Source organism: Calidris pugnax, unplaced genomic scaffold (assembly GCF_001431845.1).
Source record: "Calidris pugnax isolate Ruff unplaced genomic scaffold, ASM143184v1 scaffold15, whole genome shotgun sequence".
Taxonomy (NCBI): Eukaryota; Metazoa; Chordata; class Aves; order Charadriiformes; family Scolopacidae; genus Calidris; species Calidris pugnax.
In genome coordinates this window covers 8,513,133-8,535,344 of record NW_015090774.1, presented here as the reverse complement: position 1 = coordinate 8,535,344, position 22,212 = coordinate 8,513,133, and the positions used below count along the sequence as shown (strand labels likewise).

General features: G+C 44.9%; 1 protein-coding gene across 1 annotated transcript in view; it reads right to left on the bottom strand.

Annotated features, from left to right (window-relative positions):
• Positions 1-20,764, bottom strand: part of LOC106889180 (probable E3 ubiquitin-protein ligase HERC3) — a 50,169-nt gene extending 29,405 nt beyond the window's left edge. Inside the window, exons 1-2 of the mRNA XM_014943970.1 lie at positions 20,174-20,764; positions 2,698-2,857 (exon numbers count right to left, since the gene is read on the bottom strand). Coding sequence (XP_014799456.1) covers positions 2,698-2,857; positions 20,174-20,543 — 530 coding nt within the window. The 5' untranslated portion in view covers positions 20,544-20,764. The remainder of the gene's footprint in view (positions 1-2,697; positions 2,858-20,173) is intronic.
• Between the last annotated feature and the right edge of the window lie 1,448 nt (positions 20,765-22,212).

The window sequence follows — 22,212 nt, the reverse complement described above, 5'->3', positions numbered from 1 at the left end:
TGAGCACTACCCTGAAGTTTCTGAGTGACACTGACTATTCAGACTTGCAGTAGGCTGGCTTAGTAGCTTTGCTGCTAACGGGCAACACTGCAAAAGAGTTTCAGAGCTGAGGTGCCAGTGCATGCAGCCATGTGTTTTTTTTTCCCGTTCTTGAAATGTATCTCCTTCTCAGAGGACTTCCTAGGTACTGAAATAGAGATGGATATCACACATGGCATTTCTATTTTTGAGTCCTCCCTCATGCACCCCCCTGCTCTGTACAAAACACAGTGGCATTTTTCAATGAGGAAGCTGAGCACGCTCTGATTTTCTTTTCCATGCCTCAAGCACCTACGAGTAGAAAGTCTGTCCTGTCCAACCTCCTGCAGACTTTTCTGAGTCCCAGGGGGGCTCAAGGAGCACCAGAACAGTATGGAAAAGGAGGAGGCATCATTCTTGCATCCCAATGTGAGAAGTGCCCAATTACTGCTGCTCTGAGCAAAAGTGCTCCCACCAACTCCAGGCTGGAAAGTGAGCAACCCTTGATGCATCATCACTTCCAAGGAGCTGCCTTAAGGAAACCTCAACCTGTTAAAAATTTACCTTGGTACTGTGACTGCATCTTCTATAGTAGTGAGGCCCAGCTGTCCATCGCTGCCAGCACCCCAGGAGAAGAGCTGTCCCTGGTCACTGAGCGCCACGCTGTGGGACTCTCCGCAGGCCACATGCACGATGTGCTGCCCGGCCAGGGCTCCAATTTGCTCTGAGGAAAACAGAAAACCTCTTTGGTTACAGCATGCATCTCCCAGTGATACGCAGACAGCAGGTCTAGGTGAATCTGTTTGCAAAGCCATTCAGATGGGTGCGCTGGTCCCCAATTTAGTTTTAAAACACTTCGTACAAGAGGAAAGCACCAGGTTTTACTGAATAAATGTAGCTGCTGAGCTCTTCTGAAAGCCTGGTCTGTAAGCCATAGGATAAAGGCAGGTACATGCCCCCAAGCACAGTGATGGTGTACACACAGATAGCTTCACAGATACAGGGGTATCAGGTTATTTAGGAACAACCAGACTTCCCAGATTTGATGTTTTCTCAATCAGTTTTGATGTGGGTATCAGACAGGATGCAGAAGATGGCAGACCCCATAACACATATTTGACCTTCCACAGCTTTCATGTCCAACAAAGACAAGTCACCCACAAAGCTATTCAACCCATCCACCCCTTGCTTTATTGCTTGATGCACGAAAGCGTATGTGTTACAAAATCCCTCGTCCTAAGCTTGGAACAGGTTTGAACTTATCAACCTATTTACTACCACTGTCAGACACTCATAAAAAAGTCCCATAAAGAGGAAGCAGAGCAAGAAGGCCTTACAGAGGAATAAAAGAGGAAGGGGAGTGTGTGAGAGAAAAAAAAACACTCAGTCCTCTGGAAAATCACCCACAATTGACTTGTCGTCACTACCTCACGTTAGGCAACTATGGGAAATTACAGAAGAATAGCAAGGAGGATTGTAAACACGCTCAAGTGACCTGCAGTTGAGGTGCAGTAAAACACATATTATTTTTCATGCTGTCAGGGGCGTAGCAGTTACTATGAGTTACAGCACTAAAACCTCTTCAGTGCTTTGTACAGGGAACAGCATGTTAAAGGTTCAAGCTATTTCACAAAAATGTTATTTTTAAACTGGCACTATCACATCGATGTGTGAGCCTGTCTCTCTGCTATATCGGAGCCACCTGCAAGTTAAGAACTGTCTTCTCACACAGCCCTGCAGCTCAAACATCAGTGTTTTTTGACTGAAACTCTTTTCCTTTAAATACCATTTCAACAATGACAGCCACCCTAGACAGATGTCCCAAATTTCTGCTCTGTGCTGGATCTGCAGAGGCAGCCTGAATAAGAGACAGACTATGTCTGTTATTAACATAGCATGATACAACACCATTAAGTACAAAGAGACCGGTTATCTTTATTATGGTAATAAGCTGAGACCTATCATCCATGAACTGCTTTGGACAGAGGACCCTTGGTGTCTGCCACTGGCCACTGCCACCATCTACATGTCCTTGCACTTAACCCTATTAGTGCTCTGACACAGGTAAGAGACGTTAAATAAGTAAATGAAGAAAACTGAGCACTACCCTGAAGTTTCTGAGTGACACTGACTATTCAGACTTGCAGTAGGCTGGCTTAGTAGCTTTGCTGCTAACGGGCAACACTGCAAAAGAGTTTCAGAGCTGAGGTGCCAGTGCATGCAGCCATGTGTTTTTTTTTCCCGTTCTTGAAATGTATCTCCTTCTCAGAGGACTTCCTAGGTACTGAAATAGAGATGGATATCACACATGGCATTTCTATTTTTGAGTCCTCCCTCATGCACCCCCCTGCTCTGTACAAAACACAGTGGCATTTTTCAATGAGGAAGCTGAGCACGCTCTGATTTTCTTTTCCATGCCTCAAGCACCTACGAGTAGAAAGTCTGTCCTGTCCAACCTCCTGCAGACTTTTCTGAGTCCCAGGGGGGCTCAAGGAGCACCAGAACAGTATGGAAAAGGAGGAGGCATCATTCTTGCATCCCAATGTGAGAAGTGCCCAATTACTGCTGCTCTGAGCAAAAGTGCTCCCACCAACTCCAGGCTGGAAAGTGAGCAACCCTTGATGCATCATCACTTCCAAGGAGCTGCCTTAAGGAAACCTCAACCTGTTAAAAATTTACCTTGGTACTGTGACTGCATCTTCTATAGTAGTGAGGCCCAGCTGTCCATCGCTGCCAGCACCCCAGGAGAAGAGCTGTCCCTGGTCACTGAGCGCCACGCTGTGGGACTCTCCGCAGGCCACATGCACGATGTGCTGCCCGGCCAGGGCTCCAATTTGCTCTGAGGAAAACAGAAAACCTCTTTGGTTACAGCATGCATCTCCCAGTGACATGCAGACAGCAGGTCTAGGTGAATCTGTTTGCAAAGCCATTCAGATGGGTGCGCTGATCCCCAGGCAGACAGCAGGTCTAGGTGAATCTGTTTGCAAAGCCATTCAGATGGGTGCGCTGGTCCCCAATTTAGTTTTAAAACACTTCGTACAAGAGGAAAGCACCAGGTTTTACTGAATAAATGTAGCTGCTGAGCTCTTCTGAAAGCCTGGTCTGTAAGCCATAGGATAAAGGCAGGTACATGCCCCCAAGCACAGTGATGGTGTACACACAGATAGCTTCACAGATACAGGGGTATCAGGTTATTTAGGAACAACCAGACTTCCCAGATTTGATGTTTTCTCAATCAGTTTTGATGTGGGTATCAGACAGGATGCAGAAGATGGCAGACCCCATAACACATATTTGACCTTCCACAGCTTTCATGTCCAACAAAGACAAGTCACCCACAAAGCTATTCAACCCATCCACCCCTTGCTTTATTGCTTGATGCACGAAAGCGTATGTGTTACAAAATCCCTCGTCCTAAGCTTGGAACAGGTTTGAACTTATCAACCTATTTACTACCACTGTCAGACACTCATAAAAAAGTCCCATAAAGAGGAAGCAGAGCAAGAAGGCCTTACAGAGGAATAAAAGAGGAAGGGGAGTGTGTGAGAGAAAAAAAAACACTCAGTCCTCTGGAAAATCACCCACAATTGACTTGTCGTCACTACCTCACGTTAGGCAACTATGGGAAATTACAGAAGAATAGCAAGGAGGATTGTAAACACGCTCAAGTGACCTGCAGTTGAGGTGCAGTAAAACACATATATCATACTAATCATTGTTTAGTCTTGTGTGCTTAACAAGCAGAACATCTGTGTTTAGATAACACGGGCCTGTGAAAGACTTAGAGGCACCCTATCGGACGTGCCTGAGATTCCTGCCCTGCCGTGGGAAAGATCAAAGTACAGTGGTAAACGACGCCTGCGTGAATCCCTGATAAACGGGGGAAAACAGCAGGTTCCAGGATCCTTTAGGAAGGACTGAGCTGCTTGGTGCCGGCATTCCCACTTGTGTGCCACCACCCTGGTGCTGCTTTGGAGATCCCCCGATCCACGGGGTCATAAAAATAAACGTACTCTTTGCATTTCAACCATGGCTTTGTGGTTGTTCCTGCATCCTGCCTATGCCATCTCACACACCCACTGAAGTAGGTTTGACAACTACTCTTAAAACATCAACAACCAAATCCTATTCATTATGCAGAGTTTTTACAAATGGACATGAACAAGTTTTGGTTTGCAATGAAACATTGGAAATGCCACATATCTGATGGAAAAACTCCCCACAAGCCAGACAGAAGCAAAGTTAGTTTTTTTTTCTTCTTCCTTGAATAAATACAAATATTTCAGGTGGATGAAGAGAGATTTCACCCTGTAAACTACAAGGCAGTGATTAGTTTTATTAACGTCCCTCTTGCCTATGACATGAGAGGGAAGGGTAGTTAGTGTCAGTGTATGAAAATGATACTCCACATCAGGGACATCCAGAAATCATTAATGTACCTAGCACCAAAAACTGCACACCAATCAATCTAAATGTCTTACATTTAAAAGGAAGGCACCCCTAAGAGGGCTTGCCTTTTAAGTATGGAAGTCAGAAAATGAGAAGAAGAATCCCTAATGGATGTTATGGAGCAGAAAGGAGACAATTATTTAAACCTGAATTCTAACAGAGGAAAATGCTACCTGAATGTATGCTTCCTTCTGAGTGAACTTAAAATAAATAATGGCAATGGAGGTGCAGCTGACAAGTAATAAACACACAAACACCTAGGAGGGTTTGAGGACTGAGCCTGCCTGCCTTTCAGTGCCCTTTAGCCCTGCCATCTAATAAAGCCCTTTTCCCTGCAGCTCCTTCCAACACGACTAACTTCACCCAGCCCCACTGCCAATCCTAAGCAAAGACACAAACGGGAGGTTTTGAGGGCAGTAACCCAATTTGCACGTGCAGCTTCCACGTTTGGGCCCACAAACACGTTTGGGCCTATAAGCACGTTTGGGCCCAACTCTAGCACTGCTTTGGAAGCTTGTTTTATGTTCATTTGAATATGTAATTGAGGAAGCCTATTTTTATAGGTGAACTCTAAACCACCAGCAGCTGTACAGGCTGGTCAAGGTCAATTACAAACAACAGACAAGGTATCTCAGGAAAACACATAGCTACAGTCTCTTCCTCTCTGTCAACCAGCAAGACAACAAAGCGTGCTGCCACGTGCTGGACACACCACCGGAGTTTGGCCAAGCTTGCTTCCCAGGGCACGCTGAGCCTGGCCATTATCCAGAGCACCTGAGCTCTTAAAGCTCCTCACAAACTCCCCAGCCTGCCCTTCTTCCAAAGCTGGTCCCTGCACACCACCAAATGCTCCAGGGGACAACACAAACCTGACAAAAAGGCACACATGGACAATATGGGAGGCTAGGACATCCGTAACGGGAGAGTATGTGCTACCTGTAGGCGTGACTGAGTGAATTTATTCCCTGGGAAAGCAGTATTTGTTGTATGTGTCTCATTTATTGTGGAAGGACCACTGTCAGCTGCCCCTGAGCCACCAGAGCACGTCAGGAAATGACAGAAGACTCCAGTGACCAAAGATCAGCATCAGGAGCTGGAGGAGGCAGGACTCTGACCACAGCAGTACTGCAACTGGAGAAAAAGTGCCCTGAGGTATCAGGAGGCTGTGGGAAGGACTACATAACAAGGGCTTCACACACTGGGACATGGAGAGGACATCCAGGGGTTTACAGAAATCCAGAGCAGTTGCTTCAGTCCCCATGGACTCCATCTGAAGTTTAATTTGACAACGCAAACCTGACCTTGCTCTATGTGCCATCCCAGGGGTCTAATAAATACTGGCTTGTTTTGAAAGGCTGCCCTATGTCACTGAAAGCCTTCAGTGACCGCAGTGCTCACCCACGAAGCACCGTACAGCCTCACCTGGACTTGCTGGATAACCACAGGCCTGTCTTGAAGCTGAAGATCTTTGCCTTTAGAAATTAATGCCCATGGTCTATCTCACCATAGTACATTCCTAAGACCCTGTCTATCACATCTTGCCTGCGAAATCATGAAGAAATGTAAACTCCAAACAGCTTAAGCTTTACATGCTCACACAAATCTCTTTGCAGAGATGGAGAAAAGCCAGCCTTCCCCTGGGGGCCCAGGCAGTCCAGCAAGGGTTCCAGCTCACTGTCAGGCTTGCCAAGCCACCAAACGTACCATCTCCCTGCTAACATGGGCAGTATTATCAAAAACATCTGACAATTACTTCTTTGTTAACCTCCCACCCCTTCCTCACATCAAAATATGAGGCGTTTTAGTGATTGGTATACATTTGTTTTAATTTCCAGAGCATCACAACACCATTATTCATTCCTTAGAAGGGATGCATCACTGCACTGAGATGAAGGGCGCAAAGGGTGAAGTTTATTCTTAGTATTGTGCCTTCAGTAACTGATGAATAAAACCAGTCAAATGGAGCTTAACAGGCACAATTACATACAAAGCTAAGCAGAACAAAACCCTGAAAGCAACAGGGAAGGGCTGAAGGAGTTACGCAGTCCAGTGTTTCAACATGTCATAAAACTTTCAAAAAAAAACAAACAAAAAAAAACAGGTTCCAAGAAGTACACACTGACCCAATCTCTTCTTTCCGAAGTCATCAGCCATCTCAAAACAGCACCAATGCTTGGAAGTCATTTATCAGTTCTTCGTATCTGGTGGAGTTCCAGTTTTCATTTCTCTCTTCTGTCCACTTTAACTCACAGATCTCAACACAAACAGCCATATCACAGTTTGACTTCTCTGGGTCTTAACCTTGTTACAATCTTTTAATAAAATACACATTGGATCAAAGAATGAGGTACAGGCAAAACGCCTTCAGAAGAGCCCTTCCATGAATGGTGGCAACTCTGGTTCCCAGGTCAGCTTTTGTGTTTTCTTGCCTGTTTGTGGTTTGCAGAGACACTCTAGCAAAAGCTGAGGACAGGTGCTATTACTTCTGTGACTCAGCTTTCTGACAGCACATTTAACTTGAAGCTTTGGAAATGGCAGTAAAGCTGGGTGTCCAAGAATGAAAACCCCTGAAAAAGCCCACCTTCAGTCCATAGCTTCACTATTATAAAACAAGGCTTATACTTTGTCCCCACAGTGTTAGAAAGCTATAGAAGATCTTCAGTGTTTGCAACTGCTGGAAGCACAAAGCACTCAGTTATACTGCGCTGATTAGAATGCACAGTCAGTGAATGATTAATTAGCTTTCCTACTCCTAGTAAGTTTATCGGAGAGTTGGTACATCCTTTCTATGTATAGCTTCCAGCTGCTCGCAACACAGGCTTTTGCTAGAGGACGTGGCAGAATCCTTCAGCCATATGTGTACCGGGATGTACACGAACAGCACCGCATGGCTTCTACTGTCTGAAAATGTTGTAGAGAAACAATCAGCCCTGAGGTTACACCTTCAGTGGCAAAATCTGGATTTCCTCACTGGTGAGAAGCAGCTGTGGCTTGGAAGACCTTCAAGTGATTTCAGTCTGCTTGGACATCTGGCCAAAGATCCTCATTACCTCCCCAGCTTGACAATAAGCAACTCGGAGCATTTACTCATCTTGGTCATTGCTGTCTGCTAGGAAACGCTCACAGACTCTAACGTAATTGTCTTACTAGCTTGCCTGGATAAGAAAGAAATGGTGGTAGGAACACATATGAGAAACAAATGTTGGCAAGAAACTCCTATGGGTTAAATGCTAGCAGCTGGCAAGTCTGAGTACGGATGAGCCAATTTCTTTGCGTTGCCACGCTTGCTAATATACTACCCATCCACACCAAGGATGCCTGAGCATTGTGCAACCAAGACCTGAAAATCCAAAATGTGAGATAAAACATTTTAATGCACAAGGCAGCTGAATATTTGATCAGACATCAATAGCAGCCTAAACTTTACTCATATGGTCTTGTTCTTTTGCACACTGAAAAGCCTTAATTCTTACAGAAAAAGAGTTGTCTCCTTTTGGAGAGGAATTACACCAACATATTGAACCATCTACCAAGGTGACACTAACAGCATTAGCACTCATGGAAGCCTGATCCAGCAGCCAAAAACTCCATGAAAGATTTGCTACTGCCTTCAATGGGTACTACAAGAAAATGATAAAAACACTATGGCTCAAACTTATCACTCACAGTGGATCACCAAACTCCCTGACAAGATTTTTATACATTAAGTAGGAAACTTCAGCTGACTGCTGATTGCTCAGTCTCCACAAGCACATCCCGGAGATATTTCTGCACATGGACATCCTGGCTGCATTTCCAGGCTGTGATGAGCTTCATGATTTTAGTCTTAAGTCAGCTAAGCACTAAAACACATCTGTTTTATGAAACTGGAAAAAGGAAAAGAGGAAAAACAAAAATGCAGTAACTGAAATGTGTGCAACCCAAAGTGCACCCAAGATTTCTCCCTCCCCTTATGAAGGTTTCTCCTTATTTTGTCAGCATAACTTTAACAACATCTTAGCTCTTCAATGCTTTTACTAGTATTGGCAGCACAAGTACATTCACCAACTTTTCCAGGAAACATCATCCCCAGTGGAAGTGTGATTCTGCCACTTGGAAAGTGGTAAGTGGGGAAAGGAAAAAATCATACTGTTTTTCCAGGGCCTTTTTGCCTCTCCTTCTCCTTTTTAAAGCCCCCAAGAATGAGGCTCTGATTTCCCTCTGTACACTTTCAACTCTGACCACCTAGAAGCCTCATGCTTACAGCTGCCACGGACATCTGGAGTTTGGGACTGGGAGGAAAAAAAAAATCAGACTCTATAAACCACTTCAGCAAAACACAGATTTTCCAAAGCTATCAGGTGATTTTGAAAACATCCTCTAACCCAGCCAGCTAAAAGTGCTCTTGTGGCTCTCCCTTGCAGCACCTCTGCAGGCTATGGTTTGTCAGCAGTAACAGCAGAGGAAGGCTCACAGGGAGGAGGCGAGGTCTGAAGGATGGTTTCAGGAACACACCTTTGTGACTGCAGCCCATCTCTGGCATGGTCAGGCGTACGACACGCACAACACGTAGGCAGCTGGAACCGCCCTGCCCAACACCAGCCCCACAATTCACCCCTGCTACCTGCCTCCTCCTTGCCCAAGCCTCTCTGAGAAGGCATTACACTCTTGTGTCTTGTGTTGAGACTACGTGGGACTGCTGTGTGCACAGCTGTGGGAAACGTGCTCTGCATCTGCACAGCACAAGATAACAGCAGCAAACCCCATGGGGAGACCACATCCCTGCCATATGACAGCTGTCCTCGCTTTCCACTTGCTGTTCTCACCCACATATGGCAGCCCACCTTATTCTCAAACTTCTCTTAGTACGGGTCAAAAGCACTGAAGTATGTAGCATGCAAGTGCTCATGTAACCTTCTCCATCAGCATGTAACCTCCTTTGACTTTCAGCAATTGAAGTCTACTATATCCATCAAGGAGGCTGGATTTTACAAGTGCAACTTGTCTTGCACTTGGGTCACAACAACCCCATGCAGTGATACAAGCCTGGGGCAGAGTGGCTGGAGAGCTGCCTGGCAGAAAAAGGACCTGGGGGTGTTGGTCGACTGTTGGCTGAACATGAGCCAGCAGTGTGCCCAGGTGGCCAAGAAAGCCAACAGCATCCTGGCCTGTATCAGGAACTCAAAGTAGGACTCAGGAGGTGATCGTACCCACGTACTCAGCACTGGTGAGGCCCCAGCTCAAGTACTGTGTCCAGTTTTGGGCCCCTTACCACAAAAAAGACATTGAGGTGATGCTGGAGCGGGTCCAGAGAAGGGCAACGAAGCTGGTGAGGGGTCTGGAGAATAAGTCTTATGAGGAGCAGCTAAGGGAAATGGGGTTGTTCAGCCTGGAGAAAAGGAGACTGAAGGGAGACCTTATCACTCTCTACAACTACCTAAAAGGAGATTGTAGAGAGGTGGAGGTCAGTCTCTTCTCCCACATCCCAGGTGATAGAACAAGAGGAAACGGCCTCAAGTTGCACCAGAGGAGGTTCAGATTGGATGCGAGGAAATATTTTTACACTGAAAGAGTTATTAAGCATTGGAATGGGCTGCCCAGGGAAGTGGTTGAGGCACCATCCTTGGAGGTATTTAAAAGACATGTTGACATAGTGCTTAGAGACATGGTTTAGTGATGGGTTTTGTGTCAGGTCAATGGTTGGACTAGATGATCTCAAAGGCCCTTTCCACCCTAGTCAAATCTATGATTCTAACTCCCAAATCTTGAGGTCTTCCTTTTGTGAACTGCTGCCGCGCTTGCAGCAGAAAGTGGAGCAGTACCAAGAGCAGCCTGAGTACAGAGACCAACAACAGCAGCACTGAAGCTGATAAGGCTCTGATAATTTTGTTGCAAAGGAGGAAGCGTACAGAGTAGATTCACTGAACTAAAAACAGAGCAGGGGAAGACAGTAAAGGACAGACCAAAGCAGGTGACAATCCAGGGTGTCACTTCGCATACACTTTGGCAGCTAGCCCCCCTCAGAGCTGTGACCACAGACACCTACCCTTAGAAAGCAAGCCCCTTCCTCAAACATAGCCACAGAAAGCCTTTTACTTCCCTGCCTCGCTGCTTTTTTTGTCTAGGAGGAACATAGCCTCTCTGAGGAGCCATAGGCAGACTGGTATGGGCAGAGCCAGCAGCCAGGTGGAGAAGGCTCTTGGGAAGGGCTGGGCAAGGCAGAGAAGGCTTCAGTCTGACAAGCATCAGCTGGCAGAGAGAAGAATCCACCTTCAGATCCTGGAGGTAAACAAGTACAGGCAAATCTTTCAAAGAGGGAAGGCACCAGGACTTGTGAGAGAAACAGGGAAAACATGTTCAGAAAACCCAGAAAGCCCATTTTCCTCTTCAGGTAACTGCAGAGAGCTGTAAAGGTGGTCACTCGGCCAGGCTTGCTGGTCACTGGCAGCACAGAAGCTGCAGCTGGGCTGTGACTGCTGAGAAACCCCCAAGGTCCACCATGCACATCCCAACAAATGCCATGGCTCCAGGGCAGCAACTCCAGCGTGGGCAGGGTGCGTCAGACCTCAGAGAGACATGCTGAGGATGGACTTCAGCTGTAGGAGGAGGAATTAGGGAGACAGGATGTATAGAGACTGGATATGGTGTGCTGGTACTATGCAGTGCAAACCTGTATTTCTGCCTGAGAAATCCCAAGCAAAGCCACAGCAATCTTGGAAGCTGTGACAAAGGTTGATTGCAGCAAGTGGGGACAGCAGACCAGGGAAAAGGAAAAATAAGCCCTTCACTACAGTTCATCATAGCCACATGGAGGAGTTAACATAGTCCTGTGGCAATTGTTGAGCCAACCTTATAAATGCAAAAGAAAGGGCAACCAGTGTAAAATTAGCAGCTCCCCTTAAAAACCAGCACTTTCACCTCCTAGCACTGCGAGGAAGAGATCTTAACACAGCCCCTTCCAGCGTAGGTGCTGGCAAACCTCAACAGCTTTCAGGCACAAAGACCCAGGAATATCTACAGCCTGTCCTTGGGGCTCAGCTGCTCCAGGCCACAAATCACTGCCCTAGGAGGCAAGGCAAGAGTTTGCTGTTAGAACTGCTGCTCTCAATCCTGCAGATCACTGCTGTATGGGTGTCCTTCTGCTGCAAGTGATCACGGCTGAACAGAGGGCTCAAAGTCAAGCACCTCCAAGTCCCCACAAGACACTGCAAGCCAGCCACAAGGGCTTTGCTCCAGTTTTTGCCCCTGGACAGGTGCTATTTTGCCATCTCTTCATGCTATTGGAGCAGTTTTGCACAACAGGAAGCATTTAACCTTCATGTAGGCGTTTTACATTTTCTTCTAGACAGGAGGGTACATTTCTCTAGGTAGCTGCTCTTGGCAGAGTCTCACTTGTGGCAGCCGCAGGCTTTGACAAAGCAGCATGTGATTTTCCAAAGCACTTGGTGTTCTCCTCACTCTGTTCCCGTTTATTTCAATCCTGCAGTGATTTGCATGGGAGCAGGACAAAGCCACATGTTCCTGAAAAGCTACATCTGCCCAGTGCAGCCTCAGTACAGCACCCTTGCCCTTGCTTTCAATGACATCCCCACCAGGTTCACAAATACTGCTTGAGAATACGTTACCGCCGGGAAAGGGAGGTAATTAAATGCAGTCCTATTAAACATTTACAAAAGTTTCTTTATTAGTTTTCTCCACTGTAAGATTTGAAGGGCATTCTGAGAAAAGGAGATACAAGCATCTGTACATTCCTTCTTGGTGAGTTTATATAGGCAGGCAGCTGTTTAAAAGGCAGGTCAGGTGCTGAGAGGGTGAGCGTTTCTTCACAGCTCTGCTGCAGGAACAGCTGTTTTCTGCTAGCAGCCTGAAGCATCAAAAATATTTGATTTCTGAGAAGTCTCACAAAGATCTTCAAGATAAATTCTTCTTTCCAATACAGCTTAAGGAAGAGTAACAGGCTGTATAATGTTGACTGAGTCAACTTAATCATCAGAGACATCATTATGCATCTTCTGGAAGATCTGATGTCTATAGACAGAGTTAGCAACAACCATACATCATGAGCCATGTAACAGTTACACACTGAAAAACAAGCCAACCCCTTTTCCATCGGGAAAGTGGGCATTCATCCTGAACACCCTATATACTCTTGTAAGCCTTCAAGATCAAATCATACAGAATGCTTTACATTCAACTTTCCAAACTCAGGCTTTGCTGCCTCAAAACACATGCCAGCACGTTTTCATCTAAAGGAAACATAGGATCTTAAAGCAAGAGGAAAAAAAAAATTCTTACTGAAGAAAAGCACCCAAACTGCTTTACTGGGAGCAAGAATAGAGTTTCTGGAGTTGGTGGGGAAGAGATTTCTTATTTCAGATGTCTATTCATAGACCCTCACCTATACAAAAACTGCCCAATAACTGCTTATCTTCATCTGTGGTAGTGTCACATAACACATCTTGAAGACAAGAACTATGAACTTGCAGCCTCAACAGCCACCAAACTACTGAAATCTCTCCTGGAAGTCGGGACTCTCACCACTACTTACACATTCAGTTTAATGAAATCATCACTTTTGTCTAGCACGGACAACTATTCTGAGCACAAACAGGTTGGGGCATTCAGAAAATGTGCATCTATCACCTCCAGCTTCTTGCTTGCCCTCTCCATTCACCTCACCACACACACACATCTACCCACCCATTTTATTCTGAGTCCAGAATATTCTGAGCCCTTTCAGCTTCAGCAGTTTCAGGAGAGGGGAAGGTCATTAGTGCCAACGCCACGGTTTCACACTCCTTCCAAGCCAGACATGCAGACAGACTTTATTTCTGTTGCACCTTCAGAAAGCCTCTAAATACTACACATGATACAGGAATAACAAATGACCAAGTGACAAAGACAGATGCAAGTTTATGTTGCTAATCTGCCCTACAAATCCCCAATTAAAGGGAAAAAACCTGATCAGTCTTACCACAGTCTTATTGTCTTTCAAGACAAGACACATTAAAATGGTCTGTCGGGTCTTCAGTAGCATAGGCTGAACATTCTAAAATACCAGTATCTTGCTTCCCCTGGGCCCACTCTTGTTTTCACCCCTCAAAGTGAAATCAAGAGAGAAATCTGGTTGTTGTAATAAAACACGTGTTTTTAGAGAGGGTACTTCAGAGTTACAACTGAGAACACATTATAGCCATTTCAGGCTCAGATGGTAAATTTCTTTATTGACAAGAGACCAGATTTCTATTCGTTCAGGCTGTCCCAAAGAGCCTTATCTCTCCTCACTTCAGGGTCCCCTAAGCTTGCAATCTCTGAGAGTATTGGTAGAAATCAGTTTTCATGATCCAGACCATGCAAATTTTAAAATGGTGCAATATAAATATCTGGCATATTCAGAAGCCTCAGCCAAACAATTCAACACAATGGATGCATAATTAAGATATCTAAGGGAAAGCACTTCCTTTGATTTAATTTCTCATTTGACCATATACATAACGTTTCTAAATGAAGTCATTTTTAAATCCAGCCTCCAAATCTTGAAGCCTAAAATCATCCTGAAGCCCAAACTGCACTAATTCAGCTCAGATGGACATACCATAACACAAGTCCACATTGCTGAATGCCACAGCAAAGGCATAACAATTACCTCAAATAGCTTGGTCAGATCCTGTGAGCTACTGAAGGAGGGGAAAAGGATAAGTACAAATGAACACACCTGACTCTGCAAGGTGTGGCCAGTTTAATAAACTGCCTCTTCTTACAAGTAAGATTTACACTAGGTGCTGAAACATAAGTTGTGTCCTAATCCTTCCTTTATTATTTTTCTGGTTTGAAAGCTGCTGCAGACTAGCATCAAAGGCCTGACTCTGCACAAGCCTCTCTGTCCCCTAGCTCCCTCCATCCCTCCCCACAGATCCCTCAGCACTCTCCTTCCCAGGAACATCCTCCCAGGCTTTGGCAGGAGCGATGCCTGGAAGCAGGGCTGCTCTGCCTCTCGTGGAGCTCTGCTTCGGGGGCGTAGAGAAAATGTGATGGATGCAAAGCAGGACTCTCCCACACCACAGTGCCTGGGAACTGTGCAATAGCTGTGTGCTGAGCCTCAGCTCCATGCCCAAACAGGGGGACAAATCCGGCTCAGATCCCCTGTGAAAAGCCTGCTTAGTGGAACCTCCTGGAATTACTGGTTTTTAAGCTTTTTTTTTTTTTCCTTTTTTCACTCCTCATGCAAAAGAGGAGGAAAGCAGGGGGAACTAACCATTCTCCTGGCACTGTCATCCCACCTGTGAGCAGCTCTCTACATTACCTACTCAATGCAACAACCTATCTCCTCATCTCCAACCGGCTCACCACCACAGCTGCTTCCAATAAATGCAATCCCTGCCACAGCTGCTTCCAATAAACAAGCCCTGCCACCTCTCCTCCTGAGCAGCCAGAGCCTCCTGGCTGACTTCTGACCCACCAGGAAGATCCATACAGACTGTCCTTCCAAGCAGGTCGCACATCTGAATTCTCAGCTGTTACAGGGTTTATGATTAACAGGCATGCCGCAGTGAGCACCAAGGTCTCTGCTCACCGTAACCCTGTGCTGAAGTTCAGGACAAGGAGATTTATGTTTGAAAAGAAAGGCCATTGAGCTCAGAGAAATTCATGTACTGGGGTTTTTTTGTTTGTTTGTTTTGGTGGGTTTGTTGGGTTTTTTTGAGAGCGAACATAATGATGATATTTCTAGCCCTGCGGCTATGAGCAGATAGATCCCACAATGCACAAGGAAGCAATGCTACCCTGCACATTTGCATCCAGACAGGAAATCTGGTAAAAAAAACATGATTTTGTCTGCTGTACGTTACCAGAGGAAAGGTTTGAGGCAAATTTGGCACCAGACATTTTCCTGTAACTCCCTTGAGATGCTAATTGCAAAAGGTTTGCTCACTCGCAGAAATCATTTCAAATGAAGTCCGAATGACTTACAGAGAACAAATCTCTAGACCAGAAAAGAGGTTGCACATCTCAGCCTCAAGCATGTTCCTAAATCTTTACAAATGGCTAACCACCAGCTAGTTGTTTTACACTCCTCTATAATTCAGCCCAAATCCCAGAAGAGCCTTTACCTTGGGTACCTGCGCATGTCTTGTTCCCCAGCATATGTGTGCACATTCAGATAAAACACACTTATCTACGATTCATCACAGGGAGGCGAGACATTATGTCAGACCCAAAGAAAATCAATCCAAGTGAAATCACAAGGCTGAAGTGGAAATTTAGATAAAGTTACAGAGAATTAGTTTCTTGTTTCTTAAAACTATCGCAGTACAAAATTACCACTTCCCATTACAGACAAAATGTGTGTTAACACCTGACGATGCTCACAAAAATTAATGCAAACTCAAACTGATTTTGCAGAACAGTGGGCTCAATACTTCACAACTAAGATTGCTAGGTTGCTTCTCCTAAAGTATCGTCAGAGACTCTGGGGACTCCCAAGTGCATAACAATGCAAGTAAAAATTAGGACAGGTCAGACAGAAGCTTTATTAACTATGGTCATGGTGACAGAACACTGGGACAGTGTCTCTGCCTCTGCATCCCTGCCAAGTGACCACAGAGAGACAAACTATAGATGGTTTGGGGGAGAGGGAAGAATGAAAAAAATAAAGTGAGGAAAACCAATCATTTCAATATTAACAAAACCAGATATCCATCCCTGAGAGAAATGGACTCCCACGTAGCTTGATAACCACCACAATTCAAAGAAGGAATGAAACAGTAAACATGTGGGGAGATGCCTCTTGGTAGAGCCCACAGGAGTGGCACCCCTGGTACTACCCTAGCTCAGAAGTGGCGAGTTAGAAACAATCACAGGCTGTTAGCTTAGTCAAAAGGTATGCTCTTTTAGTTAGGATAGACTTATAAGACATCTTAAATATTAATTTTACCCCCACAATGTAAAGCCCAAGGAAAGGGCACTTCCAGAAAATAAACCTCTATTGACTCATACTCATTCAGTGACACGTACTCCCCCAGTAATTTCTGTTCCCTGTAGAGAGGCACAAGAATCGCTTCACTGGTTGTTATCCTGTCTCTGTATTACATCCACAAAGCTCAGCTGATGTGACAGTAAACAGCTTTTAATTAAAAAGTTTCTTTCATTTTGAATGATGCCCTTCTAACGGGCTCCTCTAAGAGGAATTACTGAAACACTTTGCCACTGTTTGATGTTTTTGTGAGTAGCATGAATGAGAAGCAAAACTGAATGCTCCTGCTACAGATGTGTAAACGGGCAGCAGAACAAGAGGAAAAAATAATTATTTGGAATACAGAGCAAGGGAAGAAAGGCAGGCAAAGTCTTCAAAAGCACTCACTGCAAGTATAACAACTCTTCTCCCACTGGAAGTCAGTAGTAAAACCCACAGGCTTTTCAAGGAGAACAGGGTTAGATCCACATTCAATACATTGTATAGTCCCAGAATCTTATTCACAAGCAGACATCATCCTGGGAAATAACCGTCTCCGGGCAAACAATATGATCAAATATTCTGAAAACACTAATTGAAGCTTTTCAGCATGCTGGCAGCATAAGTCTCACATACACAAAAAACAAATGTGTGAGAAGTAAAAGGGAGTTTCCTCTTATGAGCACAGACCTGGGCAGGAAGAATGAGATAACTTCACCCCCCTCTGAAGTCATCCAGCATTTTTATAGCACCTTCAAAACGTTCAAGGCCCCCTGCATATTTTCATGTCCTGATGTTACCCTCAAACATGACCAAGTCACTCTGCAGGCCATGGGTAAACATTTCTGAAGTCCAGAGGGGGCTCTCCAGAGGCTGCCTGGAGGGGACAATCAGTTCTGTGTCAGAGCCTCCCACAGCAGTAGATGCAGCTCTGGTCCAGAGCTGGGCAGAGGTCAGCCACTTTTAGCTGCCCTCACAGGCTGGGCAGAACCAAACCACAGGGCAGTAAAACCAAGAGTCCTCAGCCCACACTGCCTTGGCCGGCAGAGGATGGAGAGATGCAACTTGCAAGACTCCCAGTTCCAGGCAATTCTCCCATTCTCCCCCTGAAATTCCTGCTGGAGTCTTTTCTCTATCATCTTCAACAGCTCAGGACCCTACACCCTACCATGCATCTTCACTTCCTACCATGTCTTCATTTGTTGGTCCACAACTAAGAGAGAATAAAGAAGATGCTCTTTGACATACCTTTCTATACAGAAGGTACAAGGCTGTCTTTATCCCACACAGGGGAGGTGGGGGTGAAAGAGGAGGGCTTGATTCTTCTGGTTCCTCTTTACAAAGGAGAACTAAGAAATTCAGTTCCCATTGCTGCAAGTCAAAGGAGACCTACATAAAGCAGTGGGACTCTCCCCCAGTTTATTGCTATCATAAAGACTACCATGGCTGTTCACCATGAGTTAAAAAGAGAAGCTGTTCCTTACTTTACAGCACACCCCTCCCACATGCCCCAGCCAGCAGAAACTCCATCGCAGGGAAAGCCAGTAGTGCTGTGTCAGTAGAGAAACATGGTTTCTCAACAATTGTCACAGGCTCCTCAGAGAACCGTACTGCAGAACCTTTTTCAGAATAACTGCAAGTTAGTGTCACATCTTAGCAACAGTCCCATAATTTAAAGGGTGGAAGGGCACTTGGGATCAAACCCAAATAAATTTTTCTTTCTTTTTCCAAATCTCAGACTGCCCCTCTTCTAGGGTCCTCACTGAAGACAGGATTACCTAGTTGCTAGTGGCCTACACTTCAGCATTCAGGATTCATGAGATCCATTCTCAGCTCTGATCTACTTGCTGTGAAGCTTCCATTATCATTACCATCTTATGCTTGCTTTATTTCAGGGACAAACAGCAGGCTAGCCCAGAGATGTTTCTCAGAGCACACATCTTCACAGCACACAGAACAATAGTACTGGATTTCTGGGGCCTCTGCGCTAGAGTGATGCAACCGGTTAAAGAACTTGCAGGACAAAGCATTCTCAGCATGTCAGGTGGAATATTCACTAGGCTTGACTTCCTTTATTAGGCTCCTCATTAATTCAAGGGCCTAAGTTTACAAGTCCTCAGAAGATGAACAGTGGTTGTGCAGATAGGACTTAAGCACTCCTGACAGACCCGACCTCTTTTAGTAATTGCCTGAAAACCACATTTAGGAAAAGCAAAAGAGAGCAGATTCAAGGTCAACTCCTCTAATCCAGCATCATGGACATCCAGCATCTCACATCTATCACCTCACGCTTGAGAGAAAGGGAAAAAAGACTCACTGACAGAAAAAAAAAGGTAGTGGAATCAGTCAGGTCAGATTTGCACATGCAAAAGAGTGGGTATTTTGTATACACCTTATACCTCTGCTGTGCAATAAGATAAACTACAGAAGCCCCAAGTCCTACAGGGGGTAGCCTGCAGTCTGAGGAATGACAATGTCTTAGTGTTCTGATTACCCACAGAGGGATTTTTATTATATTACAGAAACAGAAATATCTGTATCTTTACCACATGCCAAAACCAAGTAGTTAATGGAAAGAGAATCCTAAGTCCAACATTCAAAAGAAAGTCAGTAAGGCTTCAGGGTTTCTTAGAACAACAATACACAATTAAACCACTCCTTCACCCTGGGAAGGAGAGGCATTAGCTGCCCATGGTTCTGCACACACAGGTTCTGCCTGTTAGAACACAGTGAAGACAATGCAATTTGAGGAACATAAGGAACACAATGACCTCCTCCTAGATTAAGAAAGAACGAAGGGGAGAAGGCACAAGTCAATAAGGTATTTCCAAGAGGGGAAAACAAAATTTATAAACCCTCTTGGCCAAAACCAGGTTTATTTTCCACAGCTATACTCAACACAGATCTATGCTCTTTGAGGTAAACAAAATTTATAAACCCTCTTGGCCAAAAGCAGGTTTATTCTCCACAGCTATACTCATCACATGAGAAAATGAGAAAATTCCCAAAAATAGCTGAACAAGAGTAGGCATAAGGATGCAGTACAATTGGAAAGACAAAGCAAAGATACTTGTGACTCATGATCCTCTCTTCCCTTTTACAAAAAAGGCAACATAATGCCAAATAACAAGATCTGCCCTGAGACCATCTGCGCTTGCCTCTGTTTTGATGCATTTCCCAGACAAACTGAGCAGACCTGTCTCCCCACCCATGCTGCTCAGCTTTAGCTTTCCGGAACCAGCAAATATTATTCAGCTTCAGTACTGTGTTATCACACATAATCTTCAGTTCCATTAGCTGCTCCAGCTCTGTAGCCACCAACACAAAGCAGCTTTCATAATCTTCTTAGCCCACCGGTTTGAAGTACATGTAGAAAGTGGAAAATGAGAAAATTCCCAAAAATAGCTGAACAAGAGTAGGCATAAGGATGCAGTACAATTGGAAAGACAAAGCAAAGATACTTGTGACTCATGATCCTCTCTTCCCTTTTACAAAAAAGGCAACATAATGCCAAATAACAAGATCTGCCCTGAGACCATCTGCGCTTGCCTCTGTTTTGATGCATTTCCCAGACAAACTGAGCAGACCTGTCTCCCCACCCATGCTGCTCAGCTTTAGCTTTCCGGAACCAGCAAATATTATTCAGCTTCAGTACTGTGTTATCACACATAATCTTCAGTTCCATTAGCTGCTCCAGCTCTGTAGCCACCAACACAAAGCAGCTTTCATAATCTTCTTAGCCCACCGGTTTGAAGTACATGTAGAAAGTGGACTTACCTGGCTTGCTTCCTTCACAGTCATGCCCCAGTTGGCCTTTGGTGTTCAAACCACAGGTATACACTTCCCCATCTTCCAAGAGGAACACGGAGTGGTTTCCTCCACATGCCACCTCCTTGACATTTCTGTCATGAATGAATCCGTACACCTGCGGTTCAGGAATGATGACCTGGAGGTTGCTACCTATCCCAGGTTGTCCAAAGGACGAGTATCCCCAGCATAGCATTTTCTCTCTTTTCAGCAAGTCATGTATCCTTCCTGGACAACAGAAACAGAGGAAGGAGTGAATGAAGCAAGTAATCAGCAAAGGATCCCATAGAAAGGAGCTGCTCGGAGGTGGAAACAACCAAAAAAAAGGCATTTCCTGCATGACTGGCAGGCTTGTGGACTGATGGTAAAAAGGGATTTCCACTATTGCACAGACAAAGAAGAATCAAGACAGCTCAGCTCAGGTATTGAGTCAGCACCTTCAGTGCCCTGGCAATCTCCATCTGTAAGGCAGTAGAAGCATTTTGAAACCCAGCAGACTCAAGCTTTTATTTCATCAAAATCACTCTGTTTCAAAAACCAAGAACCAACCACCTCCCAAAACCAACTGTAATGCTTTTTAGGCTAATGGATCACTGCTTAAAGAAACATTTAGAAATTATCTCAAAGGTGGTCAAACTAGTCCTGAAGGGACTGACAAGTATTTACGGTGTACTGGCCAACACAGAACTGCATTATTTCATATTATTTCATTATTTTTATATAAATCCAGATTAAGAAGTGTTTTGCTCAACTGAACACGTTCTTGCAACCTAAATACGTGCCCATGCACACACACACATCCCTAAACTGCAGCAAGAACTCCTCACAAAGCAGCAGTTCACGTGGAGCAGCACAGTGACAGCTTGGCCCCGACAGCACCCGACAGATAACACTGATGCAACTTGCCAGCAGTCAGGTGTTATCTCTTGTGCTGCGCTCAGTGAAAGTCAGGATTTCAGAGTGGGGTAACATGGGAGGAGGAAAAAACACAGCAATGTAAAAAGGCCCAAGGAATTAACTCAGCCTGAACTCGATAATGACAACAGAATGCCAATGCATAAAAACTGGGAGGAGGGAAACAGCTCTCATTGCAGAAGAAGCATGTGAAAGATTTTAGTAACGCTCCCTTGTAACTCCTAATCTCCATAGGTTTGGGTTATTTGTTAAACATGCTGTATTAATAAGACACTGAGAACTCCTCTGCTTGAACCAGAAAGCAATTAAAGATTTTTTTTTTTTGTAAAGGGAAGAAGAAAGAAGACAAGAAAATGAAAGATCCAAGACATCAAGTCTTATGAGTCACCATGCCGAGTTTTAAGCTAAAGCAATTTACAGCAACAGCATTTCCTACCTCAGCAGAGGATCAAGAAGCAGACACTAACCCTTGAAGCGCCACGGATTCCTCAAGGAAATGAGATTCCTTCACCCACACTGAGCAGATAAGAAATGCGTCCATTCACTTTATTTCCAAAGCCTGGTGCTAATTCAAGCCCTAGGTATTAGCCACAAAGCCTTCCCTAATCTAAGCCCTAAGCAATGGGTGTTCATCTCTTACCTCCCCACCCTTGTCAGCTGTGAACCCTATCACTGAGATTGGGCCCAGCTGGACGGGGGGAGGGAAAGGGCTGGATTTTTCAGCTGTACTTCGTCAGTGGTGCAATTTCCTACCACAAACCGTTTACTGGGATCTCTTATTAGGTGCTTTAAAGGACGCTATGAAACCCATTTATCACTAACAGCCCTTACTCCTTTATAGCATAATTCAATTCATTCTCATCCACACGTGTGCTTATCACTGGCCAGCTCCAAAGCACCCAGAGGAAAAAGCAGGAGGTTAACAAGGCTCTTTTCTAGTTAAATCAGTTGTGTACACTCTGTACTTGTTTGCCCTCAGCACAAAAGCCTGATGGAAGATACCCTCTACACCAGCCACACCATTTCCTACACTAAGAATAGGAATGCTGTGGGACACAGTAAAATCGAAGTGCACGCATGAGCTTTAAATGACA